The sequence below is a fragment of the Aspergillus japonicus genome (assembly GCF_003184785.1).
Source record: "Aspergillus japonicus CBS 114.51 unplaced genomic scaffold BO86scaffold_1, whole genome shotgun sequence".
NCBI lineage: Eukaryota > Fungi > Ascomycota > Eurotiomycetes > Eurotiales > Aspergillaceae > Aspergillus > Aspergillus japonicus.
The window spans coordinates 296,099-311,961 of record NW_020291638.1 but is presented as its reverse complement, the minus strand read 5'-3'; the positions used below and the strand labels follow the sequence as shown (position 1 = coordinate 311,961).

The 15,863-nt window shown below is 53.6% G+C and overlaps 4 protein-coding genes across 4 annotated transcripts; 1 reads left to right on the top strand and 3 right to left on the bottom strand.

Moving 5' to 3' along the window:
- Window positions 1–55: 55 nt before the first annotated feature.
- BO86DRAFT_384495 (uncharacterized protein) lies at window positions 56–5,177 on the bottom strand. Its single transcript, XM_025670899.1, has 5 exons — window positions 4,561–5,177; window positions 1,122–4,487; window positions 732–1,068; window positions 570–678; window positions 56–520 (listed from the first exon to the last, which is right to left on the bottom strand). The coding sequence occupies exons 1-5, from the start codon at window positions 4,683–4,685 to the stop codon at window positions 282–284; spliced, it is 4,176 nt and encodes a 1,391-aa protein (XP_025533243.1). The 5' UTR covers window positions 4,686–5,177; the 3' UTR covers window positions 56–281.
- On the bottom strand, window positions 4,774–5,538 carry BO86DRAFT_1777 (uncharacterized protein). Its single transcript, XM_025666565.1, has one exon. It carries the CDS (start codon window positions 5,258–5,260, stop codon window positions 4,862–4,864), a length of 399 nt encoding a protein of 132 aa, XP_025533242.1. The 5' UTR covers window positions 5,261–5,538; the 3' UTR covers window positions 4,774–4,861.
- Window positions 5,539–10,763: 5,225 nt separating this feature from the next.
- Window positions 10,764–12,940, top strand: BO86DRAFT_327623 (MIP/aquaporin family protein). Its single transcript, XM_025668617.1, has 4 exons — window positions 10,764–11,127; window positions 11,186–11,781; window positions 11,864–12,405; window positions 12,469–12,940. The coding sequence occupies exons 1-4, from the start codon at window positions 11,088–11,090 to the stop codon at window positions 12,779–12,781; spliced, it is 1,491 nt and encodes a 496-aa protein (XP_025533241.1). The 5' UTR covers window positions 10,764–11,087; the 3' UTR covers window positions 12,782–12,940.
- Window positions 12,941–13,260: 320 nt separating this feature from the next.
- On the bottom strand, window positions 13,261–14,931 carry BO86DRAFT_405402 (uncharacterized protein; the record flags this gene model as incomplete). The annotated part of the gene is made up of 1 exon (XM_025674081.1): window positions 13,261–14,931. The coding sequence occupies one exon, from the start codon at window positions 14,929–14,931 to the stop codon at window positions 13,261–13,263; it is 1,671 nt and encodes a 556-aa protein (XP_025533240.1).
- Window positions 14,932–15,863: the final 932 nt, after the last annotated feature.

The window sequence follows — 15,863 nt, the reverse complement described above, 5'->3', positions numbered from 1 at the left end:
GATTTGTTGTTTGTTGACAACCTTGGAAGGCATCTTGTATGTCTATGTAAGGGTATGTAAGTCAATCATCATTATATTCCATCCATCTGAATATCCACAAGCCAATGCTAGAAAACTAAATCCTGTAGGTATCGTCTATCCTATCGTCGTCGCTGATACATCAAAATCGTGTACTCGTAGTATGGTAATTCATATCCCATGCATGCCATGCATTCCAACCACACAAAGACCAATAACGCCCCGCGCTGCCCCCAACTCCAGTCCAGAAACACCTCGACTCTTTAGAAGGATGCCCCCTTCTTCGCGTCAGGCATGTCGCGCAGAACCTTCTGCAACTTGGCGATCGAGATCGGTTTCATCAAGAACAAATTGACGCCGCTGGCTCGCGCCTCCTGCTGGATGTCCGGCGACACTCCCGCCGTGAGGATGATAATGACCGTGGGCTCCAAGTGCTGAGCTCGCTCCCACTGCCGGATCTTCCGGGTGGCCTCGAGCCCATTCATGACCGGCATCGAGATGTCTGTTACTTGTTAGTGGGATTCACTTCGCAACAAGGGGCGGAGACGAACCCATCACGACAGCATCAAATGCCAAGCGTCGAAAAGCGTCAGTTGCTTCAAGCCCGTTGGACACCGAATGGTATTGGAGTTTCGACTTTCTCACCGCCATTTCGAGGAGCTGTCGGTCTACGTTAGCATGTTGTATGTAGAACGAAAGCAGGGGCATCCGACCTGGAGATTGATAGCGTTGTCTTCCACGAGAAGGACTCTGCGGGGTCCAGACCCAGAGTTTGGCTGCCGTCGCTCAGTCGCTGGATCGTCCACGCCATCCACGCCATCCACGCCATCAACCATCTGACTGTCTCGTGGAGATGCCATTTGCTTGTCATCCGATTTTCGAGTGTCGGCATGCTGAGGCCGGAAGCCATTCATTGCAGGCTCTGGCAACTGGATCTGAGCGTCAGGAGTGGATGGTGTTGACTGAATTCGTGCAGGAGTGTTATCTCCGGAACGTTCCTTGATATCGAGGCACGTCTCGAACGCAGTGGCCAGACTCTTGGGGCTCACACTAGATTACCTGTCAGCATTGACTACAACCCGTCGTTATTGAAATTTACTCACGGTTGGTAGAAAAATACAACATCGTCCCGGTCGCTCCGGAGATCAGCAGCCTTAGTAGCGTTCGCGCTCAGCACAATCAGCGGGAACCCTACGCTGGCTGAGACTGAAGGGGAGAGTCCGCCAGGCCCAGTACCCTCGGGGCTGTAGTTCCGACTGTACTCATCCTGGGTGATGATGTTGATATCTGCCGGTTGTCCTTCTAGCTCTCCCACCGTCAACACCCGCAAGCCAAACCAGTCGCTGATCATTTTACGAAGGTTGGCCACGATGTTATCCACAAACTCTGGTTTCACTTTCAGGTCGTTGGCGCGGAAAGTATTCGTGAACAGTGCGACAGTGCGGCCTTGCAATCTCTTCTTAAGGGTCCGGTACCTCGACGACGCCAACGATGTCTCTGGTTTGTCGGTGATCATGGTTACCGGAATTAGCAGACTAACTTCGGTTCCGACACCAAGCTCGCTGTTAAACTCGATCTGACCGGACATTGATTTGACGATCTGGTTCACAATGTGCACACCCACGCCTAGCCCAGGGGACATGGTGTCCTCTTGGACGAATGCCGTGTACAGGTGATGCAGAATATAGTCTTCGGACATCCCGCGACCCGAGTCCGTGATGACGATCCGGACGGCAGGGACTTTCTCATTTTCGAGGAGCATGCTATCGTTCTCCATGCGCAGTCGGATACAACCCTTCTCAGTATACTTCAATGCGTTGCCAAAGAGGTTCATGATGACTCGGCGCCAGGCGCCCGGGTTGACCTTGCAAAGCCAGCTTTCCTGCCACTTGATGTCGACAATAGTGATAACATCCTTGAGATTCCCTCTAGGCTTCTTCTCCTTCGCTTTTCTCTCTTTCTCGGGTTTCGTCTCGGTGGTTCTCCAGAAAAAGTCCTGGCCCGCGACCAAGCCTTCGACTACTTCCTGCACAATCAGGCTCAGGTCCTCTTCCTGCTCCGGCGGGCCCTGGGATTTGCTGGTACGGCGTTCTTCCTCATTCTTTGACTCATTCTGCTTCTGCGATCCCTGGGGGTCGTTCAGCGCATTCATCTTGCCGTAATCTAGCAGGTTGTTCAGGGTGTCAAGCAAGGTTTTGCCGCAGCTAGAGACGGTCTCCAACAAAGGTCGTTGGGTGACACTCGTCGCCGTGTCGTTCAGCAGTTCCAATGTACCCAGGATGCCGTGCAGCGGTGAGCGTAACTCGTGCGAGATCGACGAGATAAAGTCAGCCTTCGCGCGATCGGCCGCCTGCAAATTCAGCCGCGAGATCTCTGCCATCACGCTGTTGCTGAAGGCCGCCATGTACGTCAAGTCCTTCGGCTCCGACAACACTCGGCCCGGATCTCTCGTCCACACCACATTGACTGCGAACCATCGGTTGCGCTGGAAGTCCCACAGAGGGAAAATCGCGATGCACCGGGCACCGGGCATGACTTTGATGAGGTCCCTGATATCCCGGTTTTCTTCCTGGATCATCGCATCGTGGGGTTGCTTCCCTTCCAGGCCTGCATCCTCTCCGCGAATATGGGTCTCCAGTTCCGAGCTGAGCGCAGTGCCCTCATAGCTCATTGTGATTGTGCCGTCCGCATCGATATGGAAGATCTTTCCGCGCGAATAGCGGTCGATGATGCGACTCACCAGTTCGCTCGAGAGTGAGACGTAGTGTCGATCACTCGGCTCGTGGTCCTGGGTGAGACCAGCGTTCGTCGAGTGGCCGAGCACCAGGGTGGCGGAGCCAAGATTCTGATCCTTGGCCGGTTTTTTCCCGGCGGTCACTTGGCTGTCGCCCGAAACCTTCCGAGAGCTGGGGTTGCGATCCTCGTGCAAGTCGCTAGTTGAGCCCATCATCTGCCGTCTCGCATACACTGACGCATCAAGAAACATTGTTCCTTCGACATCGAGGGCCTGATGGATTAGATTTGAAGCACGGCTGAGGATCGTTCGCACATTAGACGGAACCAGCGATTCTTGTAGACGACTTGTCGTAGGGGAAAGCTTCGGACGAGTTGGTCGTCCCTGCGCATGTGAGCCTACCGGGCTCTTGGTCGGCTTGTCTCCCACCTTTCCAAACCTATGTACGGTTGAATCCGGGCTACGGCCACGCTTTGCATTGTAAGAAGGCGTAGTGTCATCGTCCTGGCGCTCGCTAGTGGACGGTTGGAATGTATAGCCTTTTTCCTTGGGGGCGGTGTGAGTATTGTTGTTGTCGTCGAAAGGCTTGGAATTATCCCCATTGGCTTCGGCAGACTGAGAAGGATACCCCTGCTCTCCTGGGGATCCAGAGTTCCTTTTCGAAGAGTTACTCTTGTCTGAAGTATTGCCGTTCAAAGTAGGACTCTTCTCTGAATTGACACCGCTGTCTCGGGATGGGCTGATGTCTGAGGATGGGCTCCATGTACCCTTAGGAGATATAGGAGTGTCATCTTGATACTCAAATGACTTTGAGCTAATCCCACATTGCTGTAGCTCCGATCGATATTGCTGTTCCGGTTGATCTTGCTCTTCGTCCAAGATATCTTGCCGTTCTTCCGACCCATTTTGTTGCGGTTCTTGCTCATCAGACGGCGGCTCTGTCTCGCTTTGCGATTTCTCCGACCCTTCCTGTTGACCAGAGTCATCCTCCGAGTCAGTAACCTTGAGGTCATCGAGACGATTCTTAACCTCCGACATGTCCACCAAGGCCCCCCCCGCCTTCTTTATTGGCCGACCATCCTGATTTTGGCTCCATTCCCCAAGGTCCGACTTGCCATTGACAAACAAAGCCAGGGCCTTTACCATCTTCTCTTCCCGATACTCCTCACGCATGGCTCGCTGGGATTGCAGGTGGTCGATCACGGTCAATGCCAAGTCTCGTACGCAGACGATTTCTTCTTCGGTGAGTCCATCCCGAGGTTTGTCATCGATAACCACCAGATTTCCAATCACATGCTTTCCAGGGGAGACGATCGGTACCGAGACGTAGAAGCGGTTATGCGGATGTCCGACCACGGACGGATGGTCGTGAAAGCGGGGGTCTTTGGATAAGTCGCGCACCATGAAAAGGGCCTCAGGGTCCTCCACGGCGGCCTTCATCGCATGATCGCACATCTTCATGTATTCCCGAGACATCTGACACACACCAAGCCATAGATTTCCAGATTTTGCCTTCGCGTTCGAGTCCTGCTGGTGATTATGGTGCCTGCGGAGGTCGTAGCGCGGCGTTGCCTCGGCTACTACGTATTGGGTGGTTCGATCGAAGAGGGAGATCAAGGCTCGCTTGGCTTTTAGCCGAAGTGTCGCTAGCTGCGCGAAAACGGTGAGGACGTTATCACGAGACGCGTTGGCGGATCGCTTTTTGACGGGAGGAATTCCCCAGTAAGGGTAGAACCTGTGCCACAGAGAGAACGCGTCAGCGCAATGATGAAGGAGTTTGCGACCGTTAAAACGGGCCCGGGTCCTACATGTGCATCTCGCGTTCGCGGGCTCCTTCGATATTGTACGTCAATCTTATCGGGCGTCCTGGTTCCTCTGCATCCGCCCCTTCTTCATCGCCCGAAATTTTGGCGGCATTTTTGTGGTCGCCCATGGTGAGTGAAGGGGAGGGAAGGCAGTTAGTGTTGGAGAGAGGTTGATAATTGAAGGTGGCGAGATGTTCGCCTTAGCGGTTCGGGCGGTTAGATTGGATCACGGGTCAAAACACCGACAGCGTTCACCTTCCAGGGGCTGGATGTTGATTTCTAGCAAACAGTGTTGAACAGGAAGTTAGTTGTGGTGAGAAGTCGTGGAGATCGCTGCATTGCTGTTGTACAATTGGCTCATTCCCCACAGGATCTGGTTGTGCGGGGAAGCATCTGGAGGCTGCATCAAGGTACTGCCGCCGGGCGTGACCCTATATATTTCAAAGAGCATGGAACCCTGAATGGAGGTCGCGGACATGCCGTCATGACAGCCACCGAGATGCCCGAATGGGGGACTAGCGAAGGGAACGAGACCCGCACGGGGCAGAGCTTTTGGGTGGGCAATCAAGGCAGCATGAAGAACCGGCCCCTCGCCAGTGACATCATCGGGCCCGCCTAGAAAAAAAAAGTGATCCATCAGACTTCGCCTGGCCCGAAACGCAAGGCAGCCCGATACGATAAATAGGGTCGTAACCACCACCATGGTTCACCCCGCCGTGTCGCCCCCTAGCTGGCGCCCTTCCCACCATCGCAAAATGAAATGAAGACGCGACGCATGGAGGGCGGCAAAGGGCGACAGATGGTGACCTTTCCCGGCACACTGACTGTCTCTGGGTGTTGAGTGGGTGTCTACAGAAAGACACATTGTCGATTGATCGAGAATCGAACAGAACAATGTTTCCCAAGCCACCGATCACCGACCGCAGGGTACAATGAGGGCTAGTGGCATTCCCGGAAAGATCCGAACAAATAACTAGTCGTTCGGTCGAGTCAGTCAGGACTCAGGAGACGGACGAATTGAGCCCCTGGAGGGCGGTCGACCGCACTCCGAAGAAATCTCCCAAAGAGGCCTAGTACAGTACAGTACATGGAACTGAAGGTCAGTATCGTCACAAGTCCGCATTTGGTAAGCGGCACTGATACCGTGACCGTGGACCAGTGAGTAGTTATTCAGGTCCAGGCTCAGTTTCAATCCCCTTCGGAATGGTTCTAGTCCGGAGGTACTCCGTACTCATCGTAGCCATTCTCTCTCAGTGCAGTCAGTCTGCACAATGTTCTGAGCTTTGGGTTTTTCCACTCCGCATCGCCTGCGATCCAATGTGGGCTTCGATCTCAAACGGCTGCCCTTCGTGTGGGCCGGGTACAGTACTGTACTTCCCCTTCCTTTCCAGGAGGAAGCGGCGGCGCGCATTGGTCAAGACTCCCGTGGAAGTCACATTTCCGATTGATCTGGAATAAGAAGGGAACCAGTCGATCATGAGCATTAGATCGATCCAGCCCACTGGAAGTAGTTTGGAGTTCAACTACTCGTTAGAAAACTCGACTGTGTACGGATAGTATGAGTTAGTTACCGCGTAGCATTAGCCGGCGAGTCACCTCGGCGGGGGCAGTGACGTATCGCGCAAAACAGATGACGTCGAACTAGCATCTAGGCCCACGGCTAGCCCTTCTTCATAGCCATAACCACAAAAGCATTGTGATGGATGACATCCTACTTGCCTAGAAGCATGGAGGTCTCGTCGTCCACCCTAGGTCTCAGGTGACAGCTCGTCTTCGTCACATAACAAATCCGTTGTGCTGTGTTGAATCCTTGTTGTGCTGTGTGTCTTCAGCCTCGCCTCCCAAGTGATATCACAGGATGACGCCGCTCTCCAACATGGATCAATTCTTCGTAGAGCGAGACCGTGTAGGTCGCATCTCGAATTTCCCCGGCTATTCTTGTGATGATGGTAACAGCACAGGGGTCGCAGGAAAAGTTATCCGAGCGGCCAAATTGAGATCGTCGCTGCGATCGTCTGTTCCGCACATCCACTGGCACGTCTTGGCCGCGGAAACGATTCATCGGATAAGTGACACAAGAATTCTAGTTCCATGTAATACTGTATACTGAATGGCAGCCTCGCACGTAAGATCTGCAAAACTAAACCCGTTGCCTGGAGATGACAGTGCTTCTCAGCATTCCAACGCCAGCAGGACAAGGGAGACGCATGCCAGCTTCCAGTTGCCGCACGTCATGATCTCCACTACACCATGAGCATTTTGCTGTGTATTTTGTCATCTGTTGCGGCTCACGAATTGGAAAGCCACAAAACGCTCAACATCGGCGCTAGCAGCTAACGCAACTCAGGCACTGTGCCGTAATCTCTCAATCGATCAATCTGTGCTGGATCAGGCCAGGGTCCCATACATCTGGACGCTTGGTATCTTAGGCGTGCACGCTTCATATCCTCAGAGCATCCTGTCTTTCGCTTTGACTGGATCGCAGTTGCGTATTATGATTATCTGGTGCTTACAAGTCCATTCCACTGCTTCCTTATTGTGGGCATGATGTCATCTTCGAACAGCGCAATCGAAAATCTGGGTTGAATCGGCAAAAGGAAGCTCTCAATATCGGCTGCACTCCACTGAAAAGCATTTGTGTCGTGCTGTGCACTTTTACAGTCTGATTGTAGCAAGATCAGATGCAGAGCCGGTCGCCACGCCACTGGGTATGTTGCATAGTGAGCACGAGAATCGGCGCAGAGGGAGTGACCTGCGGCTCGGACGTTTGGTCAGTCTCATTGTGAAAAAAGTTTAGATTCACAATATAAGATAAAGAACGATATCACAAGTCATACACTTACTGGTGTCGGAGTCTCGCTGCTCTCAGGCGCATGGGGTAGTGTTTTCCCTTCCTGAGCGCAGGTACCGGCATGGAAAGAATGCCCGAAACGCAGTCCACTCAAATCAATTATGCAATAGACATAACCGGCCCATGCATAGTCAGGCTGGAAATATCCACTGCCACAGGAGCTCTGGTGCTGAGAAGAGGCCAACCATGACAATTCTGTGCAGCGGTGCGAGGTAGGCAATGAGCAGCTCGTCCCGCAGATATCATCTCCTTCAGATAGTCTTGTTGTAAAAATAATCCAGTGTTCAAACTGCAGCCTCGATGAATAAAAGAAGCAGTACCGAATCGTCTAAAAGCAACACATATTCGATGAACACTGGCAAAAGAGATCTTGGGTGAATAAAAGAAGAGATGGGAGTATCATGGAAGGACAGTATAGGTAGGACCATAAGTCGCACTAAACCCCTTTGGGTCACAGATTGAAGGGTGGGGGCTAGGCCTAGTAAGGATATCGGCCAGGCACCGTGGACCCGGCCATGACAGAACTTATCCACTGCATAACTACTACTACCTCATGTTCCCCCGCACATTGACATCTTTCTTTCCAAGCTTCAAACCTGACTGGGACTCACGAGAAGTTTCACTTGATGGGGCCTTCCAAGGAGATTTCACTCTGCTACACTGGTATTGTGTGTCACAATATATATTTGGATGTATAGTACCTCTGCTGCCTCTGCTTCCTCTAGTCCACAAGATGTACTACTGACGATTGGATCATCACAGAGAGACGATCAACGACTTCCTACAACCAAGCCTCTATGTCTGACTGCACTAACACCCTGGAGCTACAATTTAACAAGCGTTCAGTAGCCATCCATAACAACGAAGTCCAAACAATTTCAGCTCTTCGTTCGAGTGCGAAAGCGTCAAGAAGCTCAGTCGACATCAGAAAGTGCAGAATACCCTCCGATTGAGCACATTACCTCGTATCATCGCGCAATGCTCTTTGATATCGGCAACAGGGCAGATTGCCCAAGCAACATGGGTGTAATTCAAATGTGACGACGCTGTTCTGCTTAGTTCTCGGTGAATCCGTGGCTCCCTCACTATCGCAACCTCAAGGACCATACTGAGCATTACACGAACTGGACTAGCTTATTCGAATCTTAGGTGGCCAACGAGCAAGACAAGATAGCGAAGGGTGCTTTCAGCAGTGTTGGGCTTAGATACTACTTTCTGGGGTCACAGGAAAACAGGCACCGTGCATACGGCAGCCTTGCCACGACGTACCAAAGGAAACCAGGACTTTCCAGCCTCTGAGCGAGTAGCCATCCTTTCATGCTCGGCTAGATGCTGAGATCGTGTCTCACCAGCGGCCTCGCTGATATTTGGGCTCGTCCCTCCAAATCTGACCGATGCCTAGCACTTGAAGCACGAAACAGCAGGAGGCGAAGCTTACAGCCGCTCACATGGCTTCAGCACGCGTTGCACATTGACAGTTTCGTCGAAAATCCCAGATGCGCAGGGGACAATCACGAATAGCGTCATCCAGAGCTGGGACTCGTCACATTTGCCAAGCTCATCGTGGCCTCAATAGTTGGGCAGCCCACGATGCACATGCTGAGACAAGTGACTGCGGGTGTTCGGACATTAAGTATGCGCACAACCGCTAGTACCGCAGTATATTCCGATGAAATCACAGGGCAACCCAAGGGGCTTATTTTGTTTGTTGCTGTTGAGATCCTGAACAAACACAACAGGAGCTCATACGTGATGCTAGCGACCGACCGAAATGTGGCCAGCGTGGCTCCGCATGAATCCGTCACCTATGTTCCGCCGACTTATCTGTTCCCAAATAATTTCGATCATCTTTTAGATAGCCTTTCCCTTTTCTCTATCGTCTGCTGACATCGGTTGTGTCTCAGTCCTCGTCTCACAAAGCTTCTGTTGTTCGCAACCCCGACGCGTCACTTATGCTAGAACTGTTGACCCAGAAGCTCATTTGCACCCCATACCCAGACTACTGATTTGGTCTATCCGGCTCCTGACTGAATCCGCTTGGCTCGACTGCTGCTTGATGGTCCTCCTAACTTTTGCTTACGTTTGCTCGAAGTATGCGTTCGTGATAAGGTGACGTGCCATCGAATGCTCATTGAGAAGCATCTGCTTGATACGATCGAATCTCACCACCATTTTCCAATTTATGTCGACAACTATTGATCGGTGGGTATGCAGCCAACAGCGAGTGTTGTGAAGGCACAATATTACAATCGTTGCTGAGATCGGCCGCTTCTGTGACTCCCTACAGTAACGGTAACAGGCACACGAATAAAAGAAAGCGATCGAGACCAAGGTCAGCCTGAATGATCAGGCCGCCGGTGTCCCAATCGGGAAATAACCAGATGAAACTGATGATGTCATGGCACCCGTTTTACTTTCCCCTTTCGGCTTGCCGCCCAGTCGAATTCGAGTCTCGACCATCCATCCATGATCGAGTCGGTGATTGCTCCATTCGAAACTTCGTCTCGTAAAATGCAATGCCCACCACGAGGCTACAAATCTTATCTCGGGGACTAAACAAAGTGTTTCCATCTTGGGCCTTTTGACAGCAGAGTTTTCGGTCATCTCGAATCTTCCCAATCACTCAGAAACAGAAACAATTTGCAACCCCTGCTGATGGAGTCTCGTTCTCCGGTAGAAATGCCTCCAGTCGTGCTGCACTCCGGAGACCCTGCGATCTGCAATCCCAAATCCCACTCTGCAGGACCTGAAAGCCCTATGGAAAGCACCAGATACTGCTACTCAGTACCGTGCTCAGTCCCAAAGCTGGACTGATTCGCACCGCAGCCCAGTTACTAAATTCGGGACTGTCTGGGCCGGCGATGTCACCGGTGGATCCCATTTCTTCTCCCCTTCGACCGCTGAGACTGACTAACCGGCCGATCCTCACGGACCTGTCCAATGTGTATGCGCGCGCAACGGATGGACTTCCGCCAACCATCCCAAGGTCAATGCCCGGCATGCCAGCCCGCGACGGCGTGGACTTGCCTTGATTTTGAGAACCCGCCAATCAGCACGGGATTTTTCGACTTCTGATTTCTTACACTGTACCCGTACTTCTAAATGGATGCTCTTCATCGCTGTAGATCCTTCACCCGACAAGCATTTTCAGGTACTCGAGCCCTACAGCCAGCTTACCCACCATTGCGTCTCAAATCGACTTGATGGTAGAACAGCCCGGTGCTTGCTGGGTATGACGAAGAGCAGCCACCGTGATCCATACAATCTGCCCACTTGACTGCTCTGCCATCCCAGTCACCACTGTGTGCCACAAAAGCCGGGGTATACCCGTGATCAAGTTCTCTGGATTGTACCACTTTCTTGTGTACTGCTCTGGTGTTGAAAAAGCGGTTTCCAGGGTGTGGCGCTGATGGATCTTATCATTATGGATGAGGATCGTTAATTGGCCGTTCCCCCGTCGAATATCCTGACGTCTTGTTCCGTGACGCAATATTGACCGAGTATATAAGACCCGCTTTGGAACCCGTCGCCCTTGCAAGCGCAGGTCAGTGGTTGCGCTTGATAATTCCGTCCTCTTAAGGTCTTCGGGCTTTAATTAATCGTACAGTTTCTTATCTCACATCTCGCTCTCAATTGCTTTGTTCTCTCCTCCCGTGCTTTGAATCATATATCAACCCCCATGGCGAACGGGCTCGAGTCGCACAAAGAAGAGGTGGACGGTCTGTCCCCCATACTGCAAATGACTGTAGTGGCTCAACAATGCTAACGCCACCGTAGAAGTTCGTACCGATCCGGAGGAATTCGACTCCAAATCATCTCAATCGTCCGACACGGACGACGAGTCTTCGCCCGACCACAAAAGGTCACAGCCTAAAGAACGACCCCAATACAAACGACCCTCGGCCTCACGGCAGGCTACTGCACGAACCCAACGTACCGGAGAATTCAGAGACGATGTCTCTCGTTCCAAGACCCAGGGAAGTCAGCCTCCCGGAGGGTTCTCTTTAGCAGGCTCCAGTGCCTTCTGGGGCGCGCCGCCATCCTACGGACCCTACATTCACCCGGAGTACCATTCCCTCAACCCTCAATACGGCAAAGACGAACCTGGGAAGCCAGTTTGGAGTCTCGCCCAACCACTACCACACGTGGTGCGCGATGGTATGCGCTACGGGGCCTTGCCGGAGGATCGCAAAGAGGAAGAGCAGGAGAATGGACGGGCACGCCCTCCCCCCGCGGCCGAGGAACCCCCGACCGGGATTCCTCAGACCGAAGAATCCCAGCAAGAAGGCGAGGACCCGGACCATGATGGGTTCTTCAATATCTGGTCGAAAATCCGCTTCTATGCGAAAGAGCCATTTGCAGAGTGGCTAGGAGTGAGTCTTGCCCACTCCATTACTCGTTATACTCGAATCGAAGGAGGGGCAGCGACGCTAACCCTTACACTTACTTTCTCAGACAAGCGTGGCTATCACCCTCGGTCTCTGTGCGGGCTTGTCGCACTACACCTCCCAAGGACAGGCGGGCACCTACGTCTCGCAGTGCGCGGCTTGGGGGTTCGCGTTCATGATCGGCATCTACATGGCCGGTGGTGTCTCCGGTGCCCATCTCAACCCCGCAATCACCATCTCGCTGTCCGTGTGGCGTGGCTTCCCAGCGAGAAAATGCACCCTGTATGTCCTCGCCCAGGTCCTTGGGGCCATCACGGCCGGCGGACTCGCCTACGCCATCTACCACGACGCGATCGTCGACCTCTCCGTCAAATCCCAAGTGCCCCAGGCGCAAACGACCGCCAGCGAGGCCATGCTGACCGGGCCTAAGACGTTCGTAACGCCGGCGACCGCCTTCTTCGACGAGTTCCTCGGCAGCGCCATTCTGGTCGGTATCATCCTGGCGCTGGGCGATGACGCCAACGCCCCGCCCGGTGCCGGTATGCAGGCGTTCATCATCGGCATCGTGATCACGGTGCTGCTGCTGGCGTTGGGCTACAACACGGGCGGGTAAGTTATCCTGAAACTCCTTTCCACCAATTAAATAGCATATTAATACTTAATGCAATGCAGCTGCTTCAACGCGCCCCGCGACTTCGGCCCCCGCCTGACCGTCCTCATGGCCGGCTGGGGCGGCCAGGTCTTCACGGAAAACAACGTCTGGTGGGTGTGGGGCCCCTGGGTGGCCGACATCTTCGGCGGGCTTTTCGGCGCCATGGTCTACGATCTGGCCATCTTCACCGGCGGCGAGAGTCCCGTCAACTACCCCCCGCGCCGCCGCAAGCGCGCCCTGCTCATCAAGGAGAAGAACCTGCGCAGTAAGCTGCGGATTGGCCGGCACAAGATCAAGGATCTGGAGAAGGCGGTCGAGGAGAACCAGGATTGAGGAATAGATGAACCTCACTTGATGATGGAGATTTTTTTTTCTTGCATTCTTTTTTTCTTTTTCTTTTTTTTTTTTATTTTGTGGCTTTGAAAAGGATTCATGGGTCTAAAGCATATACACGAGCGCTGGCGTTGTTGGAGCTTTTACGTTTTGTCTTATTTCGAGCTTCCTCGGAGCTTGCTTCTTATTTCAAATTAGAAATGGACATTTACAATTCTATAATCAACAACCTATCAATGAGTAATTCCCCGTACATAAAATCATTGTCTTACTCTGTTGTAGCAAAGAGAGGAAAGAAGAGGAATGCAAGGGAGGGAATTCTGCCCGAGGGCGGTGAGATTCTGAATATATAATATTCAATGACGGACATTCGTTTTAAAAATAGAACTAAGTTTGATACATGGAGGTATCTGACTACATAACTTACCTATCAGCTAACTCATTCTCTACGCCCTTCCTCAAAGGCACAACGCGGTCGGTCATGGAAGGTGCCCGTGCTGGCGCAGGAGGTCGACCACCTCGTCGAAGTAGATGCTCACCGGCTGGTTCCTCAGAACCCACCGGGAAAAGGTCTCCCCTGTAAGCCAAAACCCAACGTGGACTCGGGGGCTGAACTTGCCGATGAAGAGGCGGGCCATGTTGCGGAAGCGCGCGCCCAGGGCGACCATAGCGTCGTCCATGCCAACCAGCCAATTGGTGCCGGGGGCCGTTTGAGTGGCCCGGTCTTCCACAAAGGCGACCATTTCCGCGAAGGGGCTGGGGTATGGGGCAGTCTGGGGGGCGTTGGCCCAGCGAAAGGGCATGGGACCGTGGCGGTGCAGGTTGAGATCGGTGCGCTTCAGTAGCTTGTCGATGGCCCAGCTGGCTCCCATGCGCACGGCGAAGGTCAGCGGCGTGAACACGCGCTGGCCGTCGGGCTGCTCGACGAACGCGCGGTTCAGGTCGAACCCGGGCTGCTTGAGCAGCGTGTCGAAGGCGTACCGGTGGCCGAACACGATGGCCCAGGCGATCGGCGGGATCGCGTACCGCGGGCTGTCGGGGTCGAGGCCGGCGATGGGGTCGTTGAGGAGCTGATCGCACCGGCTGGCATAGTTCGCGTCTGTCGCCGCGGTGTGGCTCCACTGCGCTTGCGCCTGCCCCAGCACCAGGTCGACCATCAGCCGGGAGACCGCCGTGGCCCAGTCGTCACGGATCGCCCGCCGCAGCAGGTACTCGCCCGCGTTGTCGCCCCAGGTCGCCACCAGCTCCGGGGGCATCTTGAGCTGCACTGGCTTGTGCACGATATCTGCGTCGCTAGCCAGCAGGTCAACTCCGATCGTGGTGACCAGGTACTTCAGCATCGCGCCGCTGGTCGTCTGCCTCACGCACAGGTTTTCCACGCGCTGCCACTCCAGGACGTCCGGATTGCCGCCTCCGACGAGCTCCAGCAGCAGCCAGATGAGCTGCTTGTCCTTCAAGGCGAGCGCCAGCTCGAGCGGCCCGTAGTACTCGCGCCCCATCCAGTTGACTCGCTGGTCGGCGAGGGGCTTGGCAGTCCCGGGGAACCGCTCCTCCCGCTCGAAGAGGTACCGAATCACCTTGTGGGCCCGGGCCAGTATCGCCGTGCCCAGCAGAGTGTATCCCCAGTAGACGGGCCGGTGGGCTTCCAGGCCCAACGCGACGGCCAGCTGGATCTCGTAAACCGAGTCGTGGGCGATGGCGTGGTGCACCACGTTGGGGAAGGCGACCTGCGGTGAGGCGGCTGGGCCCGACCCAGAGCCTATGACAGCCTGCTGGTGCCCGGCATAGCAGCAGAACTGGAGCATCTTCCCATCGGGGGAGACCTGGTAGTGCTGAAAGCCGTCAGCCAGTACCGCGCAGAATCTTCGTTGGATCATGGACTGCAGGGTTCGCGCCCCGACGGCGGGGTCGTTCACCGGCTGCAGCATTCGCTCTAGGTGGGACAAGTCCAGCTCCGCTTCTTTCCAGAGGGCCATCAGACTAGGGACCAGGTTCGACCCGTTGAGGATTTGGATGTCCTCCGGGTCGGGAAGCGCTGGCATGGGCCGTTTACGTAGCTGCGTGAACTCCTTGGCCAAATTGGCAGGCGACCTCACATACCCACACAAGCCGCACCACTGGGCGGTTTCGACTTGGTCGATGTTATCCATGGTTGATGACCTGGTTCGGTTTTGGGATAGTCTGATTTGATGAGCGTTGAATGTTCCAGAAAGGCTCATGGCTTGGAAGATGAGGGTGTTGGGCTATACTCACGTCTGATCATGTCGCCTCTTATATATGTGCGTTGCTATGATTCTGATTCCCTGGTGTCACTGACACAATGAGTCTGTACCATGGTACATTCACTTCAGATAAACAATCATGGTGAGGATATTCATCGATTTGTGAATACCGCCTCAAGAATCTCCGCCTCGTTGACCAGATCCTGATTAAACGGATGTCTCCTCCATATATCAGAGCAATGGCCAGACCGATGGATGAATTATTTCTGAGCGCCCATTGTCACGTCTTACACTCGAACCCTCCTGGAGATCTTCAGCGAAGGTTTCTGGGGCTCTCGTGGGTCACGAATAGAGGTGGTGCCCCACCATAGCGGCAACCTGATATAACCCTTCTCTGTCAGGGAAGCCTGATCGAGAGAGCCCTAAGTGGTCCAAAGCTAGTCAATAGAACGAAATCTGGAGAGTGAGTGTGAGATCGTACAGTATTTGTGGAAAGCCGATTCGGTCGCAGAATTATCAAATTGAGGTTTTCCAAGCCCGATGTCACGTTCAGGGGTGGTCGCCTAAGCAGGCATGTATTCTGTTCGAAGTCCATATGCACTAAATGTGATTTGATGAAGGATGTCCCAGTTTCCGACCAGGAAGATGAAGATGTAGGCGTACTGTATGAGATCGGCGGTTTTGCCATGGATTGACGCTGATTCGGCACCTTCATGGCCTTCACAATGCAGAGACAGCGTGAGCGCAGCCCACCTTTGCGGCCTATATCATCGTTGATGTCTGAAGCTTATATTGTGACCATGATGAGTTTAGCTCTGGAAGGTCAAGAGGTTCAATCGAGTCTTGCTTACCCAGTATCC

Excerpts from the sequence above, each read along its gene's own strand:
- BO86DRAFT_327623 (XM_025668617.1), top strand. The coding sequence starts at position 11,088 with ATGGCGAACGGGCTCGAGTCGCACAAAGAAGAGGTGGACG. Across the intron at positions 11,128-11,185 it reads GCACAAAGAAGAGGTGGACG|AAGTTCGTACCGATCCGGAG; the intron begins GTCTGTCCCCCA and ends ACGCCACCGTAG. Across the intron at positions 12,406-12,468 it reads TTGGGCTACAACACGGGCGG|CTGCTTCAACGCGCCCCGCG; the intron begins GTAAGTTATCCT and ends AATGCAATGCAG.
- BO86DRAFT_1777 (XM_025666565.1), bottom strand. The coding sequence starts at position 5,260 with ATGGTGGTGGTTACGACCCTATTTATCGTATCGGGCTGCCTTGCGTTT.
- BO86DRAFT_384495 (XM_025670899.1), bottom strand. The coding sequence starts at position 4,685 with ATGGGCGACCACAAAAATGCCGCCAAAATTTCGGGCGATGAAGAAGGG. Across the intron at positions 1,069-1,121 it reads GTTGTATTTTTCTACCAACC|TGTGAGCCCCAAGAGTCTGG; the intron begins GTGAGTAAATTT and ends CAGGTAATCTAG. Across the intron at positions 679-731 it reads ACAACGCTATCAATCTCCAG|CTCCTCGAAATGGCGGTGAG; the intron begins GTCGGATGCCCC and ends GTAGACCGACAG.